This window comes from Chinchilla lanigera, unplaced genomic scaffold, assembly GCF_000276665.1.
Source record: "Chinchilla lanigera isolate Chin_1 unplaced genomic scaffold, ChiLan1.0 scaffold00001, whole genome shotgun sequence".
Classification (NCBI taxonomy): Eukaryota; Metazoa; Chordata; class Mammalia; order Rodentia; family Chinchillidae; genus Chinchilla; species Chinchilla lanigera.
This window is the reverse complement of record NW_004955402.1, coordinates 1,881,742-1,908,443: the sequence shown is the minus strand read 5'-3', so window position 1 is coordinate 1,908,443 and position 26,702 is coordinate 1,881,742. Positions and strand designations below refer to the sequence as shown.

Here is a 26,702-nt window from a genome sequence, read left to right as displayed (position 1 = left end):
CCGATGTTCCGGGAAATCGCCCGGGTCTGCAGTCCCCGAACGCCGACTGCGTCTCTGCCTGTTTGCATTGTGGCAGCCGGAGTGTCCCCCGGAGGACAGGCTCCTCGTGGAGGCCGGGGCCCTGAGAGCCGCTTCCTTCGCGGCGGGGCTGCGATGAGCCCTACATCCCTCGGTGGCTCTTGCCGTCCACCGGCCTGCTGTTCCCGAGGGAAGAACGCGGTACCCAGCCCTCGCGTGTGTTCCGCGTCTCCTGGGCCAAGACCCAGCAGGCAGTGTTCGTGGCATGCAGCTGATTCTGCTTAATCGTTTGACCCCTTCGTCCTCCCCCGCTTACATTACTCCCAACGATTTATTTTTTTATTTTTTTTTTGTCATTTTGAGACAGGGTCTCGCTGTGCGATTCAGGCTGGCCTTGAGCTCACTTTGTAGCGGAGGCTGGTCTCGAACTCGCAACGATCCTCCTGCCTTAACCTCCCATGTGCTGGGATTACAGGCGTGCGCCACCTCGCCCGGCTCCCAACGATTGTTTTAAAGGAAATTTTCAGCAGTTACGTAGCGTAATGAAAAGCCTACTGTGTTAGGTGCTTCGATACGTAATTCCAAAATCCGAGGTCTGCATGACAGCTTTGCAGGTAGACTTAGAGAAGTCCCGCTGACTTGCCCAGGGCTGCACAGGCGGAAGCGGGCAGAGCCAGTCCGCAGACAGTGCAGCACTCAAGCTGATGATGACGCCTCCTACTTAATGGTGGGGTGCAGGTGCTGGGCCCTCGGTCAGGAGGTAGCCCCAGCAGTCCAATAGGAGAAAAGTAAAAGTATGAGAATAATATGTGTAAGAAAGATCATGGTAAAGTTGTGTTAACTGCTTTGGTAACACAGAAGTGCATTCTATAGAGGAAATTCAAGAAAGTATCAAGGGATGGATGGTTTCTGAGCTAGACTTGCAAAGTAAGGAATGTTTCAAGGGAAAAGCTTGTGAGAATGGTTCTGCGCACAGGGTGTGGTGGCCACAGGCCCGAGAGTGAGCTCTGGACCCTGCAGAGAGAGCTAAAACAAAGGCGGTAGGGCTGGACTGTGGAGAGACCGCCCTGGACAGCCCCGGGTGTTAGTTTTTCTCCACATGGAGTAACCAGGGGACCTGGTTGGAGTTCTTTGGGGCAGCACTGTGGAGGATGGACAGTGAGGGAGGAAGGGGAGAGAACTGGCATTTTCATTAAGCAGACATTTATGGAGTTGTGGCTTCGTACCTGAACCAACCACTGGGGTACTGGGGCATCCTAACGTCATTTTCTCAAGAGCTTAGAATTCACAGGAGGGCAGGCAGGTGTGCAGAGGAGTAGGAATAGGTAGTCAGTGCTACATTAGAAGCACCCGGTGGGCGTGGGGAGCGTAGAGGTTACTGTCCTGGGGTGCTGGGAGAGAAGCATAGGGGTGCTGCGGGGCAGGTTAGTCTGCTGTTGACTTCAGGGAGAGGTGATGATGGCCTGAATTAAATAACAGGACAAGATTGGGCAGCATTTGTGTGATAGAGTTGACAAGCTTTAACACACTCCTGCTGGCTTGAGTCACCAGAGGTAGTGCATGACTGACCTACACCCAACAGCAAGACAGACAAATTACACCACTTATTAGTGACTTCTCTGGCTATGCAGGTGAAAGATTGACTTCTCGGTTTCTAACTTGGCAGATGGGGTGGAGGGAGTAGCCTTTAGCCCAGAGGACTACAGGTGAATAAAAATGACTATAGGTAGGGCTGGGGCAGTGAGGTGTTGGATTACAGCTTGAAAGTCCTCTAGGCAGAATAGCTCAGCAGGTGGCAGGAAAAATAGGCCAGGAGCTTAGGAGTACAAATTTGATTTTTCTGTTTGCTAATGACAGTGTACTTAGTAATCCCCTCAAGTACATGGTGGTTTTGCTGATTTCTTTTGTCCTAGGAAGTTGGTTCATTTCCTTACTGACGTTGGACACAGTCAAAACAACTGACAGATTAGCTGTGAAACTGAATTTAACTACAGTGCCTTTTTCCTAATTGGTGAAGCTCAGAAAGCTGGTGATGATCTTTGGTATTTTTAAATCTCTGGCTCTGTCTAGGTGTAGCACATTAGTAAAATGATTATATCTTGCTCTCAGTAGGACTTAGATAATTCTGTATTACGTGCAGAATGTAATGAGTGTTTTATTATGAGATGGAGAGGTAGAATTCTGCCTTATTGCATATTTCCTCAATTTTGTGGATTAGTGTAGACATCCTGCAATTTTAAGGATTTAGTTTTCTGAGCAATAAAGTTCTGGGTAAGCTTAAAAACTTACTTACAACTTTGAATATTGTTACAGTATGTAAATACATGTTAGGTGTTAAATAGGTAGATTCTGTGGGCAGTTAGTTGAGCTGTCCCAAAATGTAGGATGTACCTCCAAGGGCCCCCTCTCATCTGAGTTGCTCCCCTGATTCATAATAAGCTAGTAACAGTGTTATATGTAAGCAGGCTTTCCTTATTTGAACTGAAAATTACAATTTAAGATAATGTTCAGCAGTTCTTATGCACACCCAAGTTTGACAGCCACTGAATTACACTGTAAACCTGATAATTACTTTAAAATAAAAAGATAAAATGTTGCAAAGAGGACAAATTGATTGTCCTTTGATATGTCATCTAAAGACAGTGTTGATGTGGACGGCAATTTCTCTTGGTTACCACACTGTTCTCTTTCTGGTTATCTTTGTTCACTGCAGCTCATTCTCAGTTTTGGACCAAGTCCCTGTGTCACTCCTCTAAACATCTGTCTTTCTGACCTCTCTGCAGTCTCCCCAGGGGACCTGCTCTGCAGTTGCCTGTGGTGTAGCATATGCTGATGACTCCTCCATTTGTCTGTGCACTACACCCCCGCCAGCTGCTGGGGTGAAGAGGCTGTGCTTTGAGGCACCTCTAGGCCTGCTAAGCCGTGGATTGCTGCACCCACCCTGATGCTCTGGTTCTGTAGTGCTGGGTTGGAGCAGCAGTGTGCATTTCCAGCAAGTGACCGGGTGGTGTTGGGGCTGCCAATGTGGGGCCTTGAATGTGACACAGGCACTTCAAAAGGAGAAAGCCGCGTCTAGTGGTAGGAGGGGAAGCAGTGAAGGTGTCTGTACTGTCAATAAATGTGAATAGAGGTGGGTTAGAGGGGGGAAGATTATGCCCGATACTTTCCTTATTAAAAAATTCATTTTAGTGACCTACATGAACATTATGAGCAGGCTTCAACCTGCAGATGTAATTGGTGACTTCTGTTAAATGTGTTTTTCTTTCGTTCTAGCCTAAAAACTGGTTTTTTAAAATGGAAGCCGGACTATGACAGTGCCGCTTCAGAATACGGGAAAGCAGGTATTTGTGACTATAATCCTTTTGTTGCAGTGTGTAACCCCAGAACAGTCTGATAGTTTTCCCTCTTAAGATGCTTCTGCTTACTGTTTCCTACAAGGCTTTAATAGTTAAAAAACAAAATAGAGCAACTGCTTTAGCTTTTGCATTATTTTCGGAGGTTTGGTGAAGACAGCTCTTAGGAAGCTTCTCAGAATTTTTAAGATTTATTTTAGAGCCACTCCGCATTGTTTTGCTCTATTGATTACACTTTTTAAGCTTCTGGCAATATACTTCAGTCTCAACAGTGAGATGCCTTTTTGTAGATACTCAAGAGGTGTAAGACCTTTGGTTTTTTGTTCATCTTTTTTTTGGTTTTTGGCAGTACTAGGGATGGAACCCAGGGCCCACTCTCCCACTGAGCTATCCCCAGGTCCCCAGCCCCATAATTTCCTCTTCCGTTGGTTTGTTCTGTTTTCTTTTTTGAACCAAGGTCTTGCTGTGTGGTCCGTGCTGGCCTTGCACTTGCAGCAATCTTGCCTCAGTATCTCAAGTGCTAGGATTATAGGCATTTCCACCATGTCTGGCAAAAGCTTTGTTTTTTGAGATGCATTGCTAGACATTTTTTTTAACCTGCCAAGAGGGAAGGTCTATTATAAAATTAAGTGTATCTTCAGTTCCCATATGATCTAATGAGCTACGAGGAAAGCACTGTTTCTGTTGTGAAGTGCAGAGCTGCTGAAATGGGCTGCTGTCTTTTGTGACTGAACGCCGTGCCTAACACTTGGGAACACTGGGAGTGCTGGCCTGTGAATTCCTGGTTTTGAGTGGAAATAGCACTGCTACGTTGCCAAAAAAACAAAATAAAAAACCATTGAAAATACTTCTGAAGTACTGATACTCAGAAGAGTTGTAAGGGAATTCCTTTAGGAGAAAGAAGTATTTTATAGTTTTATGAAACTTCCCAGGTACTTGAAATCACTAGTATACTTTGTGATACTTCATGTAAAATGCAGATTTCAGTAATTGTTCATCTGAGATTTTTTAATGATAGAAATAGTTGGTATGTAGATGGATGTATTTATTTTGTTGTTGTTTTGTTTCAGCTGTTGCTTTTAAAAATGCCAAACAATTTGAACAAGCAAAAGATGCCTGCCTGAGGGAAGCTGTGGCCCATGAAAATAACAGGGCGTATCTTTTTCAGCCTCTAAAACAGAATTTGAATAAACTCACTCAAACTTAACAGACACTTATTTTCTCTTATTGTACATGTGTTGCATGTGAAATAAAATACTTTTAAATTAGAGAGTGGTTAGAAAAATGATGTATTTTTAAGTTCTGAAGGAATATGTGTCGTGGTTGATCATAAATCCACAGTGGTTTACAGAGCTGCATTTGAGAGTGTATTTTCTATTATAGTTTCTGGTTTTGCTTGACAGTGGTTTTACTTGGGGTAAAGGGATACAAGCCGAAGAATGAATTTATAGGACATGTATTGAAAATGTATACACTTACGTACACTTTTTAAAAAATAGAGCCTTCCTTGAAAAGAAGATCTAAGTAGTTTTGAAAAGATTTCCTGAGGTATCTTAAAACTTAGCAATTAGGGCTGGGGATTTAGCTCAGCAGCACAGCGCCTGCCTGGCAAGCACAAGGTCGTGAGTTCGATTCTCGGTACCGGAAAACAAACAAACAAACAAAAAAAACTTATCAATTAAAAGTGTTTATTTTGCCTTATTTGCAAATTATAGTCATAATAATCTTGCATTTTAGTAAAACTGGTCAGATTAATACATGATAGAGTTTAAAGTTTTGTGATATTGTGTCAGTGTCCTATGAATTTTATGGTCTTAGGAGACTTCAGTAGGTATTGAATTATTATTATTATTTTTTTTTCCCTGTTTGTAGGATATGTCTTTTGGGACCAGTTGGGTCAGTGATTTGGTTAACTGTCTTTATATAGCAGCTCTTTAGAAACTACTGATTTCCTTTTTTCTCCTTAATTTTGACATTGTTGCGTCCATTCAGTCTTTTTCATGCTGCCAAGTAAGTAACACTCCATGTTTTCATTTATTTGCAGATTATGTTTTAAAAGTTAGTTAATAGGATGTTAAAATTTTTCCAAGTTATAAATTTGAACATAATAAATTATTTTGTATTAGTGTAAATAAAAGTTATTGTCTTAGTTACCTTTTTTTGCTGGGACCAAATACCTGACACCCACAAGATAAAGGAGGAGAGGTTTATTTTAGCTCCATTTGTAGAAATTTCAGTCCATAGCTGGCAAACTTCAAGGCAGGTTTGCATAGCAGAGGGGCATTGCAGAGAAAAAACAGTCCATGGTGGGGCAGGCAGGAAGCAGCAGCAGCTGCCAGCCTTCCATTCTCTTTTATTCCATTCAGCCTATACACCAACTGGTTGGTGCTACCCACCTCCAAGGTGGGCCTTCCCATTATTCACATCCAGAATTATACTAAACCAATCAGTGGAGCCATGTAATTTTGACACAGATCCAGCCACCTGGGAATAGCTCCACCGTGAGCAAATGAGGCTTTGGGGAACATCAAGTTATAAACTGTGACCGTTATTTTCATGTGCTTTGGTCTTTAACTGAATCTTAAAGACTACGTCACACCTAATTGTAAGATACATGTTTCAGTTAAATTCAGCATAGTATATTCTGGACTATTTTGTTCAGTAGCCTGAAGAAATTAGTGAGTCAGAATCCTTTCTTCCCCTTTCATGTTAGTTAATAGTGCTTGTGGGAGAGTAAGAGGCTTCCTGCCTTGGTGGAAGTTTTTGTTTTAAAACTTAGATTTAAGTCTGTCAAATTAAGCTTAACATTGTCATTAACTTTTCAGAGCCTTACTTAATTTTATGTCTGCAAATTAAAATGTCTTGAATGCAATGTTTGCTGTTCCTGAGGCATCATTGCCCAGGAAAATAAAAGCTAGCACAGTTGTTGTGCCGTGATACAAGCCTGAAGTGGTATGTTGTGGCCAACTGCTTTCACTGGAGTCACTTCCCCACAGGCTCTGCACTCCCTTAAGTCATTATGGCTCATCAAAGAAATTGTCTTGTCTTTGCAGAGCCTATGAGCAAGCTGGCATGATGCTGAAGGTCAGTTACGTTCTTATTATGTCAAAACTGTTATGTGGGTAAAGTGAAGTAGCTGTAAGGTATTGGAATATAATTTATGTGAAGGTTGAAAAGTTTCCTTACAGTAAAACAAGAGATGGATGCTATGTTAAGATCTGCTGTCTAGGACAATGCTGAGTGCACACATAGGGTACGTGCTTTTTGTCTTTAGGTCGGGAGTGTTAAAAGTGAAATGTGGGAGAAACGGGTTGGAGGGCACTGGGAACTGCAAGGTTCCAAGCTGTATAGTCCGGACAGATGTGCGTTGCTAGGAAAAGAGAACTGTATGTGAGCTTTCCCTGCATTAGAGAACTTAAGGGTATCTTAAGACAGTAAAAACTTTATACATGTGTTTCGGTTATTTGTGGGTTGTAGACAGGAGGTTTTTATGGATTTTAGAAATAGGTTTTTGCTTATTTTATAAATATCATTTGGCAGCAAAGAGAATCAGAGACTTCTGCTATTGCTACTTTACCTAATTCTTGAATGGACTATTTTGACGAAGGTATCATATTTCTGCTTCTTAAAAGCAGGCTAGGAATTAATGTCCTGTTGCGGTAACCTAGAACATACTCCTGTACGACAGTGATTCTTAAGGTATACCAGGTGGCAATTAAAATGAAATATTTTCCTTTCCACTTTTATATGTGCTTTCTGATGTGGTACAAGTTATTTGAATTATTTAAAGTTCCTAAGGCTTTGTTTTAAAAACTTAAGCTTTAGTAAATTTTTTGTTTTCTGTAACTGGTTTTTTGAGACAGGATCTCACTGTGTAGCCCAGGCTGGGCTTGAACTCACCATTCTTAGCCTCCTGAGGGCTTGAATTACAGGCGTGTGCCATCAAGTCCAGCTTTCTGTGACTTTTATAGTGTTAACTGATCTTTTGCAGTGAATGCATGCTCATTGTAGAACATTTACAAAAACACTGGAGAGAATAAAGAATGTCAATAATAGCTATTAACATACTCAGTTTAAAATTTTCATAGCCTTTAACACAGCAATTCAATTCTGTGAATCTGTCATAAAGAAATAACAAATATTTGTATATAAGCATGTTTATTGAAAAAACAGCAATAATCTAATTTTTTTAATAGAATTTTAAAAATTTAATACTCCTGATGAATTCTCTTTACATCGAAATAGGCTTTTCTGGCTGAACATGCAGCTGAGTTGACATTAAGTGGCACAAGTTAGGTTACTAGCAGTAGAGAAGCCAGAATGTGTTCTGATCTGTTTCCCCTGGGAACTAGGAAGCTCCTAGGTGGCTTTTATCATCTCATTGCACCTCGTGTCTGTTTTTAGGATGTCCAGTGCAGGAACATGGTAGTTCCCACTGCCTCCATTTGTATTCCAACAGCTGTGCTAAAGTGATCCAAGCATCCCTTCTGTTGCTCAAGTACCTGTTTAATTTGAGGGTTGGAAAGGCATTACTCTTGAGTGAAAGAAAGCTTAATGGCTGGAGAAACAAGAAAGAAAATACTTTCTGCACATCTCGTATTGAAATTAAATGCCTTTGGACAGTTCGAGTGGTATCAGGAGACCTGAGCAGTGATGTCCACAGTTCATTCTGTGGGCTGATTTCCACCGTGTCCTATGGAGCTTCTCATTTACTGTGCAGCAGGGGTGAAGGAGTGGCAGCTTGGAGACCAGGCCCAAGGGAAGGCGCTGATGCTGTCACCTGTGACTTGGGATTTCCTGTCCTGTTTGTCTCATAGGAACAGTATGGTACCATGGCACACAAGCCATGGAAGATAAGTCACTTGACAGTGAATGGTACTGCTTTTAAGTAGGCAGCCTGGCATTTTTTCTGAGAAGCATCAGTGTTGTGGTTGGACTTTGGTCACTCACGGGCTTCCTTGGCTTAAAGCAAAGTAGGAGGTGTACAGTTGTTAATCTTTAAACCTAGGTCTCAGCTGACACTTCTTCATTCCACCTCTGCTGCAGTCACTGGTCTGGATGCCCTGTGTTCGTGTTCTTTTATACTAGATGCTTTTATGTTGGAGGTGCTCAGTATATATTTAATAGATGGATTGGTGAATAATGGGAAGGAATAATCTGTAAAAGTGAAAATGACCCCCAGGACTACAGTTTTCCCAAATAGCCTTCAATATGTGCCAATCCAAAGACTTGGATTCTCTTACTGAACTTTGTTTTCTAGAACAAAAGAACGTTTTTATTGAAGTTTGGGAATATAATGTATTCCACTTGAGTAATCATTGGTAGCAGGCTTATTTCATGTAGTGTCTTTCAGGATGTCCTAATATTGGTCTCTATAACTGAATAATAGACAAGTTATATTTTAGAATTGGCAAGAATGAGACCAGCAGTTTTGCTAGAGACATCTCCATGTTCGTCAGCTCAGTGACAGGCCAAACAGGCCAATTTGACAATAGTCCATGAGCTGTCAGTGTACCTACCTGCTTTACCACACGCAAGTCACCCCTAACTGGATACCTCCTGTAAACTTTATATGAGCTTCTAAATGATTTTCACTTTCAGTTTTTGTTTTTTTTTTTTAATTTAATTTGGAGACATTAGGACCAAAAGATCTGAGACTCACAGAGCAAGAATAAGAGAGAATTTATTCTGTTGACGACAGCCTGGCCGAGGCTGTGGACTCTGCTGGACCTGGGGTGTAGGGGACACGGAGGTGAACAGGCAGTGGGCAGGGAGGTGCGGAGAAACGCTGCCAGGCCTGTAGGTGGCACCTGCTCCTGACAGGGCCAGCTGCTGCTCAGCCCCACTTCCTTGCTGCCATTGAGGCCATGAGCTGCAGTTGCCAAGGCCTTTGAGTTTTTTTAAAGGAAGCTATAAAACAGAATTTTTGTGAAAGTGTCTGGTTTGAAAACATTGTGAGTCAACCAGAGTGTACTTAGAAATGGAATGCAGCGGTAGGGCTGCTAGTCTGTGGTCCTTGGCATAGGCCTCACGGACAGCAGAGGCTCAGTAAATGTTTGAAGAGCTGTAAATGCCTTAAAAAATAGCTTCTCTGAAAGTCTGAAGGGATGATGAATGGTAGAAAATGACGGGTGCCTTTTCAGTTTAAGTGAAGTTTCCTGTGGAGGATGCCGGGAGGCACCCACGGTAATATGTTGGCTGTCGCAGAATGATGTGTAATATGAAACAGGAGTAAAATAATTGAACTTGCAGTTGTTGACACTGCATTTCTGAAGGTGACCTGTGCTGTGTCCATAGGAGATGCAGAAGCTGCCGGAGGCCGTCCAGCTCATCGAGAAAGCCAGCACTATGTACCTGGAGAACGGCACGCCGGACACGGCCGCCATGGCCCTGGAGCGCGCAGGGAAGTGAGTGCGCGTGGCCCCGAGCAGCGCTGCTTTGTGCAGCCGCGCTCTTCTGACTGTAACATCCTCCAAACAAGTTTCCTATTTCTCACACAAGTCAAATTCTCTTGTCTAATTCAGGCTTATAGAAAATGTAGACCCTGAAAAGGCTGTACAGTTATACCAACAGACAGCTAATGTGTTTGAAGTAAGTTTGAATCTTATTGTTTTTCTTTAATTACTTAGAATATTTAGATTAATAACTTACAGGAAAATAAAGCTGCAGTTTGTGAAGCTTCTCCGTGCTCACAACTGAATGCTCCCTTTTTTCTGTTGGAGAGTAGTGACGTGGACTAGCAGCTCTGGCACTTCCCGATCCAGGGCCATGGCTTCCTTGTAGAGTTATTGTTGAAGGTAAGAAGACTCCACAGTGCGGCGGCCCACACTCCCTTTTCTTTGATTCCTTCAGAATGAGGAGCGCCTCCGGCAGGCAGTTGAATTGCTGGGAAAAGCCTCGCGGCTGCTTGTTCGAGGACGCAGGTGGGTCTTTCACAGCTGTGCTCCAGGGTCTGTGGACTGTGAGTCTGCGTGGGGGAGGGTCAGCGCTTGAGGGCATAGCCTGTTGGTCTTGTTGGCATCAGCCTTAGGCACGGCAGGTCACCCAGGAGAAGACCTGGCATCTAAGTAGTGGGCAGGTGTAATTGAATATCAGGAGGTCTATTTCTAGAGTGCAGTGCCCACATTTACCATGCATCGTTTTTTAGTGGCTCAGGCTCAGCAGATGAAAGCGATCAGTTTTCTTCATTTGTTATTTTAAGTGTTTCTCTCTTGAGAAAAAGCTTGTATATTGGGGTAAAAGACAGAAATGTTTAAAATCCTCGCCCATGAAAATTGAGTTTCTTGACAGTCAAATTGTGTCACTGAACAGGTGTGTACTTCTTTATCCTTGAAATACGTGACTTACAGCACAGACTGTTGGATCCTGGAAAGCTAGACTCCTTTTGGATCTCTTCTGCTTTACCTCAGTTTATGCTTAGTACATAGTTTATATCACCAATAACATTCTGCTTGCCAGTTTCTCAATTAATAATACAGTATTTAAGATAAACACCCTTAGGAGTTTGTAAATTTAGAGACAAATACCTTGTTTGTTTGGTTTTTGAGGCAGGGTCTTGCAGTGCAATTCACCCTGACCTTGAGCTCACTATGTAACCCAAGCTGGCCTTGAACTCAAAGTAATCTTCCTGCCTCAGCTTTCTGAATGCTGAGATTATAGGCATGTGCCACCACACCCAGTTTGGAGACAAATATCTTAATGAAAAGTTGCACATAGCTCCCTGGTGACAGAAAAGACCCCTGATTTATTTTGTCAAGAAAATAGAAATGACTACTGAATCTACCAGTCCCTTTCTGAGACTGCATTAATTTTTTTAAATGAAGATTGTAGATTCTAAAACGTAATTCAAACATGTTTAGAATAACATGAGAGTAAACCTAGAATTAACCTTGGTCATGTTCTCATTTAGATGTAGCACTTTTTATATAAAGACCTTTTCATTGATAAGGTTTTTGTTGGTCTAAATGAAAGAGAAATTTTGTTGTGCTTTTAAATGAAGCCTGTTGTATTAATGCAAACAATTCACTTCATAAGTCAGTCTCGTATCACTACCTTTACTCCTTCTCCTGGCCATTGGTTCCCAGAAACGCCAATGACTGGAACACAGACTCTCCAGAAACCATCCTGTGTGTGGTGGTGGCCCCTAGGCTGCACAGAGTGGCTGACCTGTGAGGTGTCAGCTAGATTCCACCTTGCGAGCTGGCCCCAGCTAGAAACAGGGAAGGTGCCCTCTCCTCTTGTCCGTACAGGGCGGAGTATGGGCCCATCCGGGCCTGTTGTTGCCTCCTTCTCAGAAGAAACCCCAGGACCCTTGCTGTGGGCGCCCTCCGGAGGGAGGACTGAGTTGCATGTGGTGGGATGAAGTAGAAGGCAGGAATAGCCCACTTGGGCTGCGCAGTGGAGGGCTGCCTTTCACATCTTCCCACACTGTAGAGAGCCCGCTTCCCACACTGTAGAGAGCCCGCTCCTCTTCTACGTCTGCAGAAGGGAGGCCAGGTGAGGCAGAGTCCCCACTGCTTCCTGTGCCCTTCCAGCACTGGGGCGGTGCTGCCCTCCTCCTAAAGCCCTCCGCAGTGGGTTTGGACAGTCTTAAAGGACGCAGTGCTGTGTTTCCCTCCCATCATGGAAGTCGTGTGGGCTGCAGGTGCAGAGCCTGGCCTGGCCGTGCTGGGAAGGGAGCCTGTGGATACTTGAGGAATCCTTTTACTAGTATTTTTTTCCTTCTTTTTAGAAAAACTGCATTTTAAAATGAAACTTTTTATAGTGTCTGAACAAAAGTCAGCTTAATGGTATACATTTTAAAATTATTTAACATCATAAAACTTGGTTTGAAGTTAGGAATATGGTGGAATTTGATACTGTAGAATGTGTCCTTTGGTACATGTAGTATGAAAAAATTAAAAGCCTGCTGTCATGGTACTTCTGCTAGGATATTCAGTAGTGCAGGGCAATAAAAAACCCCAGGTTTATCCTGGTGGAGAGATGATCGGACCTGTTCACATGACCCGTGACTGTGCTGAGGTGGTAGTCTGAGTGGAGGCCATTGGTGCCTAAAAGAATTAAAACAGAAGGCAAGCTTCGATGTTCTACAACATCTAGTACAGTGTGGCTTACTGCACTTGGCCTGTATTAACTTGAGACTAGGTTAACTTAACACTTCAGTAGAGCAGAATCAACCAGTCTGCTTCATGTCTCATGGTCTCACGCTCTCCCTCCAGTTAAGTCTCTGAATGTCACGTAGGCAGTGTCTGGGGTGGCCCTTGTCCTTCTCCCCAAGCAGGTAAGGACTGTCCTCTGAGAGAGACCCTTCTCACCCCCCTGTAGGAGCAGGATGGTCCCTAGACCCTCAGTGCAGGGAAGGCAGATGTCCCTGCACAGGAGATCACTGGGCTTCTCTCCACTGTGGGATGAGGCCCCTCTGATTCCATGGTGAGGAGAAGCTCAGTTAGGAATGTGACAAGAGGACGAAATGGTCTTGTAGGTTGTTGAAAACAGACTTTGGAGCTTGAGAAACATCTCAAATGGGGAAAATGCCTGGGTCATCAGTGAGAGATGGAGAGGAACAAAGTCCGAAGTCTGGTCACACTTTCCTGTTTTACACACTTAATTGCTGTGGGTGAGGCTTATGGTCCATTTTACTTGGGTCTAAGTCTTTCTTTTTTTTGTACTGGAAATCGAACTCAGGACCTTGTGCTTGCCAAGCAAGGTACTGTGCCGCTGAGCTATGTCCCTGGTCCACTTGAGTCTAATTCTTTCAGTGACAGGAAGACAAAAATAATTTATTCTCTCCAGCAAAACCAGATATATTTTGTTAGGAAAATTAAGAATTACTTGACGGGAAAGTGAAGATCATCTGTGTTCATTGTACGTTTGAATAATTTCTTGGATTCCTTTCATGGTGGATGCTTTCTGTGCCAGTTCCATGGACGTCAGCAAAGTTGACCAGCGTTTTTGACTGCAGACTCATAAGTGCACAGTGTTTCTTTTGGTGCTTTTGCTAGGTAGTTATAAGCACGTGCAGGCGCTGTTTTTATGCCAGTGAAGTAAGTAATTCATGTTGAAGTGCATAGACTCTTAGCTGAATGTGTTAAAATTTTGCAGGACTGTATTTCTTCTGGAATGGTAGAATCTGGACATTATAGCCACAGAATGTCTCTGCAGTAATTTACCTTGTGAAACAGATCTCGTGCTCACTGATGGGGTAACTGTTCTGTCCACGCTGAGATGAGGCCTGTCTGATTCCATGTGATACAAGTGATACAGATACACGTGTGTCTTGGTTACTTTTTTCTCGCTGCTGGGACAAAATACCTGACGCCCAAAATTAAGGAAGGAAAGGTTTATTTCGCTTACAGTTTGTGGAAGTTTCAGTCCGTACTTGGCAGATTATAAGGCAGAGTGGCACATGGCAGAGAGCTAGCTCTGGACAGCAGAACACAGCTAAGCCGCAAGCACACACCAGGGCGGAATGGCGGAGGAATGTCCTCAAGCACCCTTTTCCTCTCCCTTACATATGCAAACTATCCACCCCAGGGCGGGTGTAGCTCTCATACCCGTAATAATCAAACTCTAAAAGCCTGCCCCGTGGTCGCATGAGGCTTTGGAGGGGACACACAGACATAAACCATAACAACGTGGGACCCCGTGCCTTAATTTTCTGTTTGTGTAACAAATTACCAGAAACACAGCATCTTGAAGCAACAGTCCCTGGTTACCTCATGGTTCTGGGGTCACAATCCTGGGCTCTGCTCGGCCTTGCTAGGACGAGGTCAGAATGTGGGATGGACGGGCTGAGATGGCATCTGAATCTTGAGTCCTCATCCAAGCTTGCTGGGTGGGGGTAGAATATATTTCCTTGCAGTTGTGGACAGAGGTCCCTGGTTTCTCGTGGCTCGTCGGCAGCCTGGATCCATGGTCGGCCCTAGTAGTCCCTCAGTTCCTCAGCCTGTGCCCTACAAGGTTGTTTGCTGTGGCACTAACAGCAAGGAGGGCCCGGGCTCTAAGACAGACCTCGCCAGCACTCCTCCGTGGGAGCTGAACCCAGGAGGGCGCCCCACCCTGTCCAGAGGTCAAGCTCACCCCATCCCAGAGGAGGGTTTCCAGGAGGCAGTTTTGGAATACCACTGCCACACCCAGCCAGTAAGCTGACCTCCCAAAAGTACATCAAGGTGACCTTCAGAACTTGAGAATGAGTTCTGGAAGGCATTCTGGAGTACATCCCAGATGCAGAGATAAGGTGTCTTCCTGCATTCACAACGTGGTTGTTGGACCTGTTAGGTACTCATTGATGGGTGGGCCTTGGCACCGTGCATTCCTGTGCCCTATGCCAGCCTGATGCCCAGGGCTAGGGACAGGCATGGAGCAGAGCAGAGCAGAGGGAAGCATGCATTGTGCCATGATTGGTGAGCAGCATGCTACTCAGTAACCTATTGGTTCCTCTGAAAGTCTTCCAGAGGGACTCAGGCAGATCTGCCTTGTTTACATTTACATTTCTTTGTCGTGTTGTTTTATTTTCAGGTTTGATGAGGCGGCACTCTCTATTCAGAAAGAAAAAAACATTTATAAGGAAATCGAGAATTACCCGACTTGTTATAAGGTATTCTTTGAAAGTGCTCATTTTTAGTTTTACATTAGGTCAATTTTCACGCTGGTATAAATGAATACCTAACCAACGATTCTGTGGGTATTTGTTTCCCTAAATAATAGTATGGGCTTCTGTTTTGTACCGAGATAGAGTGGGCCATTACAGCCTTGTCTGTCTAGCTGATTACAGTACAGTTAGAGCTGTGGAGTAAAATAGAGAGCAACTACCACACACTTGGAAAGTAAGCAAGCCGGCAGACTGGAGGGGCATCAGCACGCATCCACACATGAGGTCAAGGAGAGAGTCTGGGCTTTTATGTCCTGCGGCATTCCCGAGAAGCCTGCGCAGCAGAGGCCACAGCAGTGGCACTCCTAGGAAGCCCGTCCTTGTAGCCAGACAGCCAGGACACAGCCGTTGTGTGCCCTGCCCCTTGGTGTGGCCCCGGGGTTGAGCCTGGTGGGAGCTGCTCTCCATGTGGGGCATCCGGAGGAACTGGGCCGAGGAGCCAGATGTGGGAGAAAGGAGAGGAGAAAGGTGCCCCGAGCAGTGGGGGCGAACCTGTTAGAGCTTCCGGTGGCACAGCCAACCAGCTGCAGCCGTGTGCAGGACCTGTGGGCCTCGGGCTTGTGTGAGAGGGAGACCCAGAGCAAGAGAGCAGTGTCTGAGGAGGAGGTCGGACCCGAGCGCTGTGTTTGGGTAGGGTTTTACCAGTAAGTGCTGCTCTTGCTACCGTCTTTGTTGTCAACCTACACGGTATTGTTTTTGTTCCTAAAGGGTCACGCAGCCCTCCCCTATGTCTTCTTATGAGTTACAAGTACAGTTGTAAAATGTTGGGTCCCCTCCTCTTTCTCTCTTTTCAAGACTGTACAGATATTCTAGCAGAATTCTCTGCAAAGATATAGGGTCCCGTAGGGGCTTGTGGGCGCTGGGACTTGCAGAGCCAGGTCCGGGCGGTTGGAGATGTTCTCTTCCAGGAAGTTTTCTCTCGGGTGTCTTTGGAACTTACTGCTGAGTTTATAAACCTCTATACAAACCAAGGTGGAAAGTTAGATTCCGGATGTTTTGAGTATGCCGGGAGGTCGGCTTTGTGAAAGAGCTGTCCCTTTGGACCAAAATTCTCTGTCTGTTTTAGAAAACCATTGCTCAGGTCCTGGTTCACCTGCACAGAAACGACTATGTGGCTGCGGAAAGGTGTGTCAGAGAGAGCTACAGGTGAGGCACTGCTGGCCGTCTGCACTTGCAGACATTTCGTTCCTTAAACTCAGGTTGCTGCTCAGACAAATCTCTGGCTGTCAAAATTTTTAATAATTTTTCTAAGGATAGAGTACTCAACCCTCATTTTAGTTTAGTTGTTTTCTTCCCTGTGTTTTTCTCCTGAGGGTTTCCATGGGAATGAGTGACTTTAATCATTTTGTTCTGTTTGCCTTCTAAGAAATAAATTGCAGAAAAAAAAGAAAGTGCCTGATGTATATTGTAAGATCGTGTGAGGGAGCTCCTGTTTGGGGTGACCCTTCAGCTGGCATTTGGGCTGGGTGACTCCTTTTGGGGGGCACCCCTGCACCAAAGGTGTTGAGCAGGTCCCTGGCCTCCGCCTGTCGCTGTGACGGTGTCCCCCTCTGCTGGGCCCTGGTGGGAGGAGTCCTGGGGGAGGTGAGGAAGTGTGCGCTCTGTCTTGTGCAGCATCCCCGGCTTCAGCGGCAGCGAGGACTGTGCCGCGCTGGAGCAGCTTCTCGAGGGCTACGACCAGCAGGACCAGGACCAGGTGTCGGAGGTCTGCAACTCGCCGCTCTTCAAGTACATGGACAATGACGTGAGTGCTGGGGCCGGCACTCTGCTCACCTCAGGAGTGGTGGTTCCCCATGGACCTGAGAGATTTTCACCTCAAACTGTACTTAGAACCAGCTGATTCCATTGACTTCCTCCATGGTGCAGGACGCCCAGATTTCAACCACATGATTCTGCAGCCCTTTACTGACTCCTTAGCTATGTTGGCCACAGCATGGTTTAATTTTTTAAATTGGTTTACTTATTTTATAGTTTTGGGGGTTAAACCCAGGGCTTTGCCACTAAGCTGCATCCCAAGTCCTGTTACATTTTTTATTTTGAGACAGGGTTTCACTAAGTTGCCCAGGCTGGTCTTGAACATTGTGATCCTCTTGCCTCAGCTTCCCAGAGTGCTGGGATTGTAGCCATGCGCTACCACCCCTGGCAGAGGGTGGCATATTTTTAAGTTTATCCTCATCTCTTGTCCTGTCCTTTGATCTGTTACCCTCTGAAGGCATTTAGTTAATGAGTTGCTTTTCTCCAGGCTTCTTGTCTGAAGGAGGCCAGGGTGTGGTCTCTGCAGGTCCTCAGACCTGTGCGGTGCCACTTGTGTGACGGCTGCTGGGTGGCAGAGGCTGTTGGTGGTGCCCAAGCCCTAGCTGACTCGTCTGTAGTGTAGAGCTCCCGGCATCAGTTACGATGGAGCATCACAAAGGACCCTCCAGCCGGTGTGAGAGAGGGACTCCCAGGGTCCCCACTACTTGTGAGCCTCGGCCAGTCTTCTCTCTGTCTTCTTTCTCACTAACTTTGTGAGCAGAGTCCTATCATAGTATCAGGGCGACCTCAGATTGTCCATTTGTTACAAAAATACATGTAGAGAAACTTGTTTCTATATAAATTCTTAGTTACGCTTTTGTAACTCTGTATAGATTTTTAACAGTTTGCCCGAGACTTCTGTGTGGTTCACTCAGATGAGTTTTACTTCCTGGGGCCCAGAAGTGTGACTTAGAATGCCCAGTCATCTTGGCCCCGAGTGTGCCTTCGCATTGCAGTTGTGAAGCGGCCGGTGGCAGTGTGCTGTTTTCCAGTCAAGGGCCCTGGAGGTGTTTGTGAAGGTAGAGGGCGGGGCTCTGTAGTTAATCCTGCAGCACTGAGTCCGAGGTCAGTTTCTGTTCTCCAGCTCACAGCCTGTCCTGTCTGACAGGCGAGCAGCTGGCCCTGCGTTTGGGGGTGCTGCACATAGAAGTCATGTGGCAGGGCTCCTCGTGCCGAGCTCATGGCCCTTCTTACATGTCATTGACAGTATGCCAAACTGGGCCTGAGCTTGGTGGTCCCAGGGGGAGGAGTCAAGAAGAAGTCGCCAGCAGCGCCCCAGGCCAAGCCAGACAGCAGCGGCACCTCAGCAGCCCCCGAGGAGGAGGAAGACGAATATTCAGGAGGACTGTGCTAGTATTTTGCTTGCAAAAAGAAAAGGAAAAAGAAAGAGAAGACTTTGACATACCATGTTCATGGACCTGGAACTCGCTGAAAGTCATACTTCCTTAAGGTCATGATTTTGAATACTGATAAAGAGGATTCTTAGTTACCATTTCCCAAATCAGCCATTCTGTCTACTACTGGGAAGCATTATTTTTTCCCTTTCCATTGTAAGAACAGGAATTAGCAGAAAATGTGCTGTCACATTTTAATACTGTTGATTTTTAAATTTACAAGCCAGATTTGAGACAGATCATAGCCTAAGCAAAAGGGCTGGTAGGTGTTGGTACTCTTCTTGTGCTCCTGTGATTTATTGTATGAGGATTTTCTTTGTGTTTTATTTAGTGTTGCTGCTAAAAGTGAAGTTTCTTCTTCACACAGAAGAATTATTATTTTAAGAACTTACCTTGTTTTGAAAAGAAAATTTAGCCCCCATAAAACTAGGTGAATTTAAATTTTAAATCTTTTCAGAGACAAGATCCAGACTGAAAAAGTTTTGAGACTTACGGTGTTTAGCCCAATAAAAGATGCATATAAGCTTTTATATGCTGATGTACAAACTTTTGAAGGCATTCTCTTAAGACAGTTCTGCTGTTTCCAGTATCCTCCGTGGTGTGGGAGACTCTGGCATCTAAAAAGATGCAGTGACTGTCCTGAGACTACTCGGCTCTGACCATAGGAACCCGTGTCCTGCGCACACTGAGGAGGAGGCCGTGTCCATCATCTAAGGAGAACGCGTCTCCTCTAGAGAAGAGTTGGCAGCAAGACCATTCCTGAACATGGAAACAGCATGCTACAGAGGTTTGGCTGGAAGGGGAGATTGTTTTTGAGAGACGTGTAAAACTCTGGGCTGACGGTATTCTCGTACTTAGTCGTTTTCTGATACGTTATTTTTGAAGCATTCCTTTGCACTCTGTGGCTTAGACCTGCCTCGTCAGCTGTCACCCAGAAAGGGGCTGGGACGGCAGCTGTGTGCTCCCTGCAGGCCCTGCCACCAAGGCAGTGTCCTCTCCACTCAGGCCTGTCCCTTTAGACACCCGCTTTGTTCTGCTGGGCACCCTGAGATGCTCAGAAGGGTGGGTGATGTTAGTGGGGCTCTGCTGAGGCCGCCTGCAGTCGCTCGCAGGGCTCCTGCTTCCCTCGCACCGCTCCGCAGGTTGCCCTTACAGCTCACTTCTGTTCACGTGCTGAGATGGCGAACGGTCTGCGTACAGCCGCCCAAGCATTTTTATTTAAGGAGACACCGAGCTTTCCAGGATTCCCTTACTGCTGCATGTACCCTCAGGTCCAGTTAGAAACTTTGGGACTCTCCTACTGAGGCTCCTTTGAGCAAGCTGGTAACCCGTGCGAGCAGGTTGGCGGTGCTCGCAGACGCCTGGGCCGTCCCTTCACAGAGCATATGGCTCAGTACAGCCGGTGGGGCCGGGGAGCGCTGGGTTTGACACTGAAGACCAAGGGGTTGATTGCAGGCCACAGTGGACGCCCCTCACCCACGCTGCTCCTTCTGGCTGGGCGCCGCCTTCCAGAGTGTGCTTCCATGTCAGGGCTGTCCTGGTGTCTACATAGCTTTGCTCCATACCTGCACATTTTGTTTCTCCATCTGGATAGGTCTGTCGTCCTGAGGGCATAGTCAGAAAACGATGTTTACAAGAGTAGTTGTTTTCTAGAACTCGAGTGTCCACACTTACCAAAATGAAAGTGCATGAGTATGTTCAGATCTAGTGTCAGCGTCCTGTGTAGTAAGTAGTATACAAAGCGCATTTAATATATTGAATTTATTTGTACATATGCAGAGTATGGTATTTGTGTATGGAATCTATGCTCTATTCCTATTTTTTTCCAGCTCTTTGACATTAAATGTGTTGTTACAGAAATAGATTATTGCTTCTATAAGGAAGATAATTATGAAAATAAAACCTGAAACTAAATAAATACGGTCTTTATTTTATTTGCTTGTTCATTTCCCTTTTTTTCAAGGACAGTGTCTTACTTGCATGATCTTTTCTCTTCAGTTGTATTTTCTGCTTTGACTGTGGGAGTCAGGTGCCTTGAGAGTTGGATGGTTTGAGCTCTGTAAGATACCGGTTACTCACTGAAGCAGCTGTGAAGCCCACCACACAGTGCAGTGTGTTGAAACGTCTTCCGAGAAAGCAGCTTTTCACTGGGCTGAGGGGGTAGAATCGTGTGAAACTGAGGAAACTAACATGAATGCGTTGACTGCAGTTACCACGGACTTACCTGCAGCTGTCCTGTGCTTAATTAGACCCTTACTGATGCTTACTGTGCGGCGTTATCCACAGAGTAGAATCTGATGGTGTGAGCCGATGCCTAGGCTTAGGAGAAGTTGTAATATTCCAGAAATAGCCAGAAATAGTCCAGGAAGAGTGTCTCCTAGACCCAGTGTGGGTGTGGCGTGTGTTCATGACTTGAGATTGTTCTGGGAATGTGGGGCCTGCCCCAGCGCTCGCAGCAGGACAGAGGGGTTGGGCTCCTGCCTCCACCCAGCCAGTGTCTTATGGCGGCTCCTGCGGTAAAAGGCTTGACACTGACTTCAGTCAGATGAGTTCAGGACATTAAAAAGGCTTGAAGAAAAGTAGACTGAGAGAAACACCAGTTTTGGAAAAGGAGCATGAACCTTCCATCCAAGGATGCATGTGTTAGCTATGTAAGTATATGTGGAAAGAACTCACTTCGCTTCTAGTCAGCTTGTGAAAAATCAGTATGGTTCCTTAGAGAATTAGGTGTGTGAACAAACTGGGTTAATTATTCCCTGTGGAGCTTAACGCGAGAACACTTTACATTTGTACATTTTCTTATAACTAATTCTCCCAAATCTTTTTAAGAGGCCTAATTTGTGGTAAGAGGGCCTTAAATTTCAAAAACTTCGTAAGCACTTAACTCTTACAAGGCTTAACATATCCAACATGCACATATGGTAAGTTGAGCTTTCAAATCTTCAGATACTGTGGGTGGGTTTAAATTCTCAATCACAAATATTCAAGATGAAAATCAGTGGGGCATGTCGAATTTCTGAGTGTTTCAAGAACCGTAGGTATAAACAGGCACAGACTACCAAGGTGATCATAAAGCTCATTCCTAAAACTAGGAAGTGTTACCTCTGATACACTCACTCCTGTTCTGCCCATGGCAAGTCGGGTAACGCCAAGTAAGTGGACCAGGTGCTGCTGGTCATGGTTTTGAAAGTCCCTGGACCCCGGGGGAAGCACAGTAACTGCTGAGGAACGATTCTCACCTCCAGCTTGGCCAGGCTCCCTTCCCGTCCTATGCCAGAGAGGACACATTGTTCATGCTGTTCACCTTGGCATCTTAGTCTCCTCTGGCAGGGTCTGCACATATATTTGGTGATCCACTTGGATGGGTAAGTTCTATGCCAAGGTAGAAGCGTGTGTCTTTCCCCACGTGAAATGTTTATTGCCCAGTTGGTTTTTGCACATACGCAGATTCTGTGCATTTGAGCCATACTGTAGTCAAATTGATAAACTCATAATTCAGCCTTCAGACACTGGATCCATCACCTAATGAAACAACTGCAGTCAGCATGAGTTGGTTTCTGGGAGGCATGACCTCAAACACAGCTGCCCAGCCTCTGGCTGACTGGTTTAGAACAAGCTGCAGCTCCTGAGCACCACGTGCCCTCACCGCCTGTAGGGCAGCGCTGGCTGGCTCCAAGGCAGGGTGGCACTGCAGAGGGACGTCGCAGAGGAGAAACAGTCCATGGCAGGCAGAAGACAGAAGCCAGCAGGCACCACGCAACAAGCAACAAGCCCCTTTCTGTCCCTTCCATTGTATCCAGGCTACCCGCTTTTACACCCACAAGCCTAGCATCTCACCATGAATCAACCCCAGCATCACACCCTAGATCCAGTTGGCTCTGAAAGGCCCCACGTATGACTGCATGAGGCTTTGGGGGGACCTCTAGACACAGCCGTAACATCGTCCAGGTTAATTCGTATGTATGAATGTGAATTGAGTCCTCGGGCGGGGACCTGGTGAGGTGGGCTGACTTCCCAGCTCGGAGGTGTGCGCCGCTCCTGCTGGGCTTCGAGTCCCAGGATGCCTGACGCCAGGCTAGAGCGTGGAGATGACGAGCAGCGCCTGTCCTTCTGACTGCCTTCCTCCCTCCCTCTCTGTGCCTTATACTTAAGTCTCTCCTGAAGCCCAACCCGGGTCAGAAACGGCCGCAGTAATCCAAGACATGAGGCAGTGCTCCTGGGTGTCGTACACTGAAGCTTTCGGTCCCAGGATTCGGATATAATCTTTATCCACTAGTTGAGAAACTTCGTTTTTATCCTGTGCTTAAGAATATAAATGTAAACTAAGGCACCCTTCATGGTACATTTTTTGAAAATATCTTTTTAGTTTTAACTGTGCTGAAACACAACACCACACTGTCCGCACCCCAGGTCAGTTCCTGGCGGATCCCTTGCCAGACAGCTACCACTGCCCAGTGTGGGGTCGGTGGAACTCGTCTGCCAGCTGTTTTGAAATAGTCCGTTAATGGCTTTCAGCCCAGTCACCTGTGCACTGCACAGCATCGGAAGTTCTTCCTGCTGCCGGCTGTGCCCTGAGCGAGCATCCACCCTCCTCCCCACGTTCACGCCCTGGAAAATACTCCAGCTGCACTGGAGGAATCGTGTGAGCCTGCCACGGCCGTGCAGGCAGCGCTGAGATGCCAGGCTGTAGTCTTGCTTCACAGGGAGACACAGCTGGCGAGGGGGGGCGGGACTCCCGTGGCAGCCAAGGAGAGGCCCCGGTCAGTGCTCTGCTCCCCGGGCGCCCCCGCAGGAGCATGGAGTTGCTCAAACAACCGGACCCCCTGGGCAGCAGGGGTGCCGCGGGCGGGATTGGTGGAGCCAGGCTGGCTCAGTCCCCTTGGTGGGTGTGGCCTCTCCCGCCAGCTCCCCTGCATTCTCCCGGACCAGCCCCGCCCACTCCTGTGTGGGTCGCTGGTTACGGGGCCCTCGCTGCTTCCAGCTCCACAGCCCTTCCATCACGGCCACATTTTCAGGAGCTGGAAGTTTTGAGACACCTCTGAAAGGGTGCTGCGGCTGCTTCCCGCCTCCAGGGTGGGCCTGGCCCCAGCACGGCGGGCTGTCCCAGGCTCCACTGACTGCAGCATGCCCTCGCTCAGGTCCACTTCAAGGGCAGGAGTGTCACGGCCACTTTAGGTCTACAGCTCAGGGCTGCTGTTCCCGGCTGACCACGTGAAAGGAGGCCGCTCACTTGGGTAAAAGTGAAAAGGGAGTTACTCAGAGCCAGCTCTGAGGAGACGGAGGAGCCCGCTGGCTCCAAGGGCCGTCTCCGTGCACAGATGGCAAGGGTGCCCTACGGAAGGGCAGGGGCAAGCACACGGACACAGACCCCTTTCTGGTGCAAAGTAAGGGCTCCAGTCCGGGGCCAGAAGCTGCATGTGGGTCCTTTCGCCTGGGCTGAGGGGAAGAGGAGGAAGGTATTTCGCCCTAGGTGTGAGGAAGCCGCTTATCCCTAAAGGAAAAAATCTGACTTTAAAGCTTGGTTTGGGGTGCCGGAGATGCAGCGGAGCGTCAGTGCTGGACGCAGAGCAGGGCCCACGGGAAGCTGCAGGGCCAACGGAGGAAGGAGGCGGTGTCCGGGCTCCCGGGCTGGCCCTCTCTGAGCCCCTGTGGCCTGCTGCCTCTGTTCAAGTTTCCCTGTCCAAGCGTGGTGCCGCACGCTGTAATCTCAGCACTTGAGAAGCTGAGGCAGGAAGATCACTGCGCGCTGGAGACCAGCCTGGGCTACACAGAGTTCATGGTCAGCCCGAACAGCACGGTGAGACCCGCTCTCATCTCTGTCTCCCAGATTTCCTTGCCTGTCCCCGCGTCCTCAGGTACAGGGCACACTTGGCTTGGTCCCTCTGGGAGGCCCCATGAAGTGTCCCCTGCCCACAGTACCCACGCCGGGCCTGACAGCCACCTGAGCAGGGCTGGCAGATGGGACAAGGCCCGGGCAGGACGGAGTGGGGAGAAGGCGGCAGAGGGAAGCCGTGGGCGGGGCACGCACACCGCAGCGCATTCATCCTCCCTTCTCCTTTTTTAAATGTTTATTTTCACTGATGCCTGGGTGCAGCCGTGACGATGGCGTTCACCGTGGGGGTGGCCCACGTGCACCACGCACCCTTACCCTCTGGACGCCCCCTCCCCTCCCCTCTGTCCCTCCAGCCCGTCCCCTTTGCAGAATTAAAATCGCCCTCCTTCTTCTCTGAAAGGGATCTGGACAAAGGATTCTCAGGGCTCCAGGCCAGGGTTCCTCGCGCCACCAGGTGGCGCTGCGGGACAGGTGTGCAGTCCGGCTGTCTCCTTGGAGACCGAGGGAGCCCGGCTGGGAGCTCGGGCGGGCGACGTCCTGGCCGCAGCTGGAGCCGGGCTGAGCTCGGCCTGACCGGCCCCACCTGCGGGGGGAGGTCGGGCTATCGGTGCCCGGTGCTGAGCTCGCCGGTCCAGGCACACTGCCCCGGTCCCCAGACGCCTGTGCAGCCGCTCTTTGACGGCTGGTGCAGTCACCTCGAGTGAGGCGGTGGAGGCCCTAGCTCCTTCCATGCCTTAATCACTGGGTGCCCACGTGTGCCCCAGAGGCAGGGGCACAGGGGCAGCTCCCCGAGGACAGGCGGCTTGGGCTGGAGGCCCGTGCCTGTCTTGCTCACCACATTCCTCGGCTGCAAAGGGGACACCGGTGCCTCTGGGCTGTGGGGAAGGTCAGCCGGCCAGTGGGTGCGTGCTCAGCTGTGCCCGGGCCTGGCAGCGCGTCTTTCTCCGGGGCCCAGCTGGGCGCAGCCTCCCCGGGCCGGGCCCTGCAGCCACGTGTGCGCGCCCTGCGTGTGCCCGGCCGTTCCCACAGCTCGCGGGGAGTTGCTGCGTGTGTCCCGAAGGAGGCAGAGTTGGAGCAGGGCAGCGCCTTGGCCCCGCCCGGCCACCACCTCCTCCGGCCTCTCTGCGGCCGGGGCTCTTCCCCTCCGGCAGCTCTTCCTTTTCTTTCGGCGCGGGGCTCGGAGCCCAGCCCCTTGCCCACTGCGCTCCGCGCTGAGCTGCTCCCGGCCCGTCTCCCACTCCTGCTGCCTCCAGGTTTCAGGCTCTGCACCGCGGGCTCCTCCGGAGCGCGCCCAGCCTTCCCTACCCCGGGCCTACCCGACCCTTGGCTCTCCAGGCTGCACCGGCGCAGCGCGGGGCAGGGTGGGAGCGCTGTCCTCCCTCCCGTGCCGGGGCAGCCACAGGGCACAGGCTGTGCTTGCAGCTCTGCTCTCTGCCCCGCACAGGCGTCCAGCTCTCCTCTCTGCTTCCTCCTGCCCTCCGAGGACGCCAGTCACTACACTCAGGGCCCCAGGCCCAGGCTGACCCGCCCCCAAGGTCACATTCCCGCCGGAGCCTGGGACACGGCTCTGGGGTGGAGGCTGGGTGTGGGCTCTGGGGCTCCTGGAACAGCTCCTTGGAGGATAGGAGGACACGGAGCAGCAGGGGCAGCAGGGGCCTCCCCCGCTGGGGCAGCAGGGTGGAGCACACGACGCCCTGGAAAACAGTGTGGCTTCTCCGCTCACCTGCGTCAGGGTGATAGCCTCACAGTTGTAACGACCCAAGCACTGGGAACATTCATGACAAAGTGGGTAGTTTAAGCGTGTTTGTTATCAGCCACCATGTAAGAAAACTTGAATGTATTGGGATCTTGCAGTTCCTATACACAAGAAACATAACTGTCAGTTTTCTCAAATGTGGCAAAGTTTGGTGTCACCATCGGTGAGCTGTAAGTCAACATGCAAACTATTTCAAATTGTCCGTAATGAAAAATAAATTCTGATCCATCGTGTATCAGAAAAAAATGGAATTGTCTTTGCAGAAATCTATTATAAAATCATTGCCACATAAGACCAAAGAGCATGAAACTCTAGTGTATAAGGAAAATTAGTTCTTATACAATTGCAACGGGGATGAGATTCATTTAAAATATTTTTCTGGGTTTTTGAGACTTTTGTGGTATTTATTAACTCGTAAAAATGCCCAAGTGTGATAATTTCTTTTCTCTTGCTAAATAAACAATGAACTTCATGCCTAATTTAGTTTTCCTATTCTTGTACCTCTCTCAAGGAAGATGTGTGCACATTGCATAAACTTCAGGCCCTGCAGGATCGGAAGTCACCCTGGCCCCCAGGACTGAGCTCGGTGCAGCCTGGATGGAGGCCAGGGAAGACAGGCAGACAAGTCTGGGAACTCAGGGCTCCGGGTCGCAGCTCAGGCAGCCCTCGGGGAGGAGGTGATGTTTCACTGCGCCCTGGATGTTCGGGGACAGAGAAGCAAGTTAACAGAGAGAAGGCGCACACGGCCCCTGGCATCACGGGTAGCCTGCGAGATGCCCCGAGCCCACAGCCCTCCAGCCACTCCTCACAGTGGCCTCCTGTCTCTGCACAGAATCCTGATGGTTGGGACTTCGTGGCCTGCGGCAGGGTGTGTCCTGCTCTGTGCCCATGGCCAAAACCGGCC

The 26,702-nt window shown here is 48.0% G+C and overlaps 1 protein-coding gene across 1 annotated transcript in view; it reads left to right on the top strand.

Annotated features, from left to right (window-relative positions):
* Nucleotides 1-20,143, top strand: part of Napg (N-ethylmaleimide-sensitive factor attachment protein, gamma) — a 20,595-nt gene extending 452 nt beyond the window's left edge. Inside the window, exons 2-12 of the mRNA XM_005372585.2 lie at nucleotides 3,292-3,359; nucleotides 4,442-4,526; nucleotides 5,364-5,381; nucleotides 6,425-6,455; nucleotides 9,669-9,778; nucleotides 9,896-9,962; nucleotides 10,224-10,294; nucleotides 14,889-14,967; nucleotides 16,088-16,167; nucleotides 16,636-16,765; nucleotides 18,023-20,143. Coding sequence (XP_005372642.1) covers nucleotides 3,292-3,359; nucleotides 4,442-4,526; nucleotides 5,364-5,381; nucleotides 6,425-6,455; nucleotides 9,669-9,778; nucleotides 9,896-9,962; nucleotides 10,224-10,294; nucleotides 14,889-14,967; nucleotides 16,088-16,167; nucleotides 16,636-16,765; nucleotides 18,023-18,169 — 886 coding nt within the window. The 3' untranslated portion in view covers nucleotides 18,170-20,143. The remainder of the gene's footprint in view (nucleotides 1-3,291; nucleotides 3,360-4,441; nucleotides 4,527-5,363; nucleotides 5,382-6,424; nucleotides 6,456-9,668; nucleotides 9,779-9,895; nucleotides 9,963-10,223; nucleotides 10,295-14,888; nucleotides 14,968-16,087; nucleotides 16,168-16,635; nucleotides 16,766-18,022) is intronic.
* The last annotated feature ends 6,559 nt before the right edge of the window (nucleotides 20,144-26,702 follow it).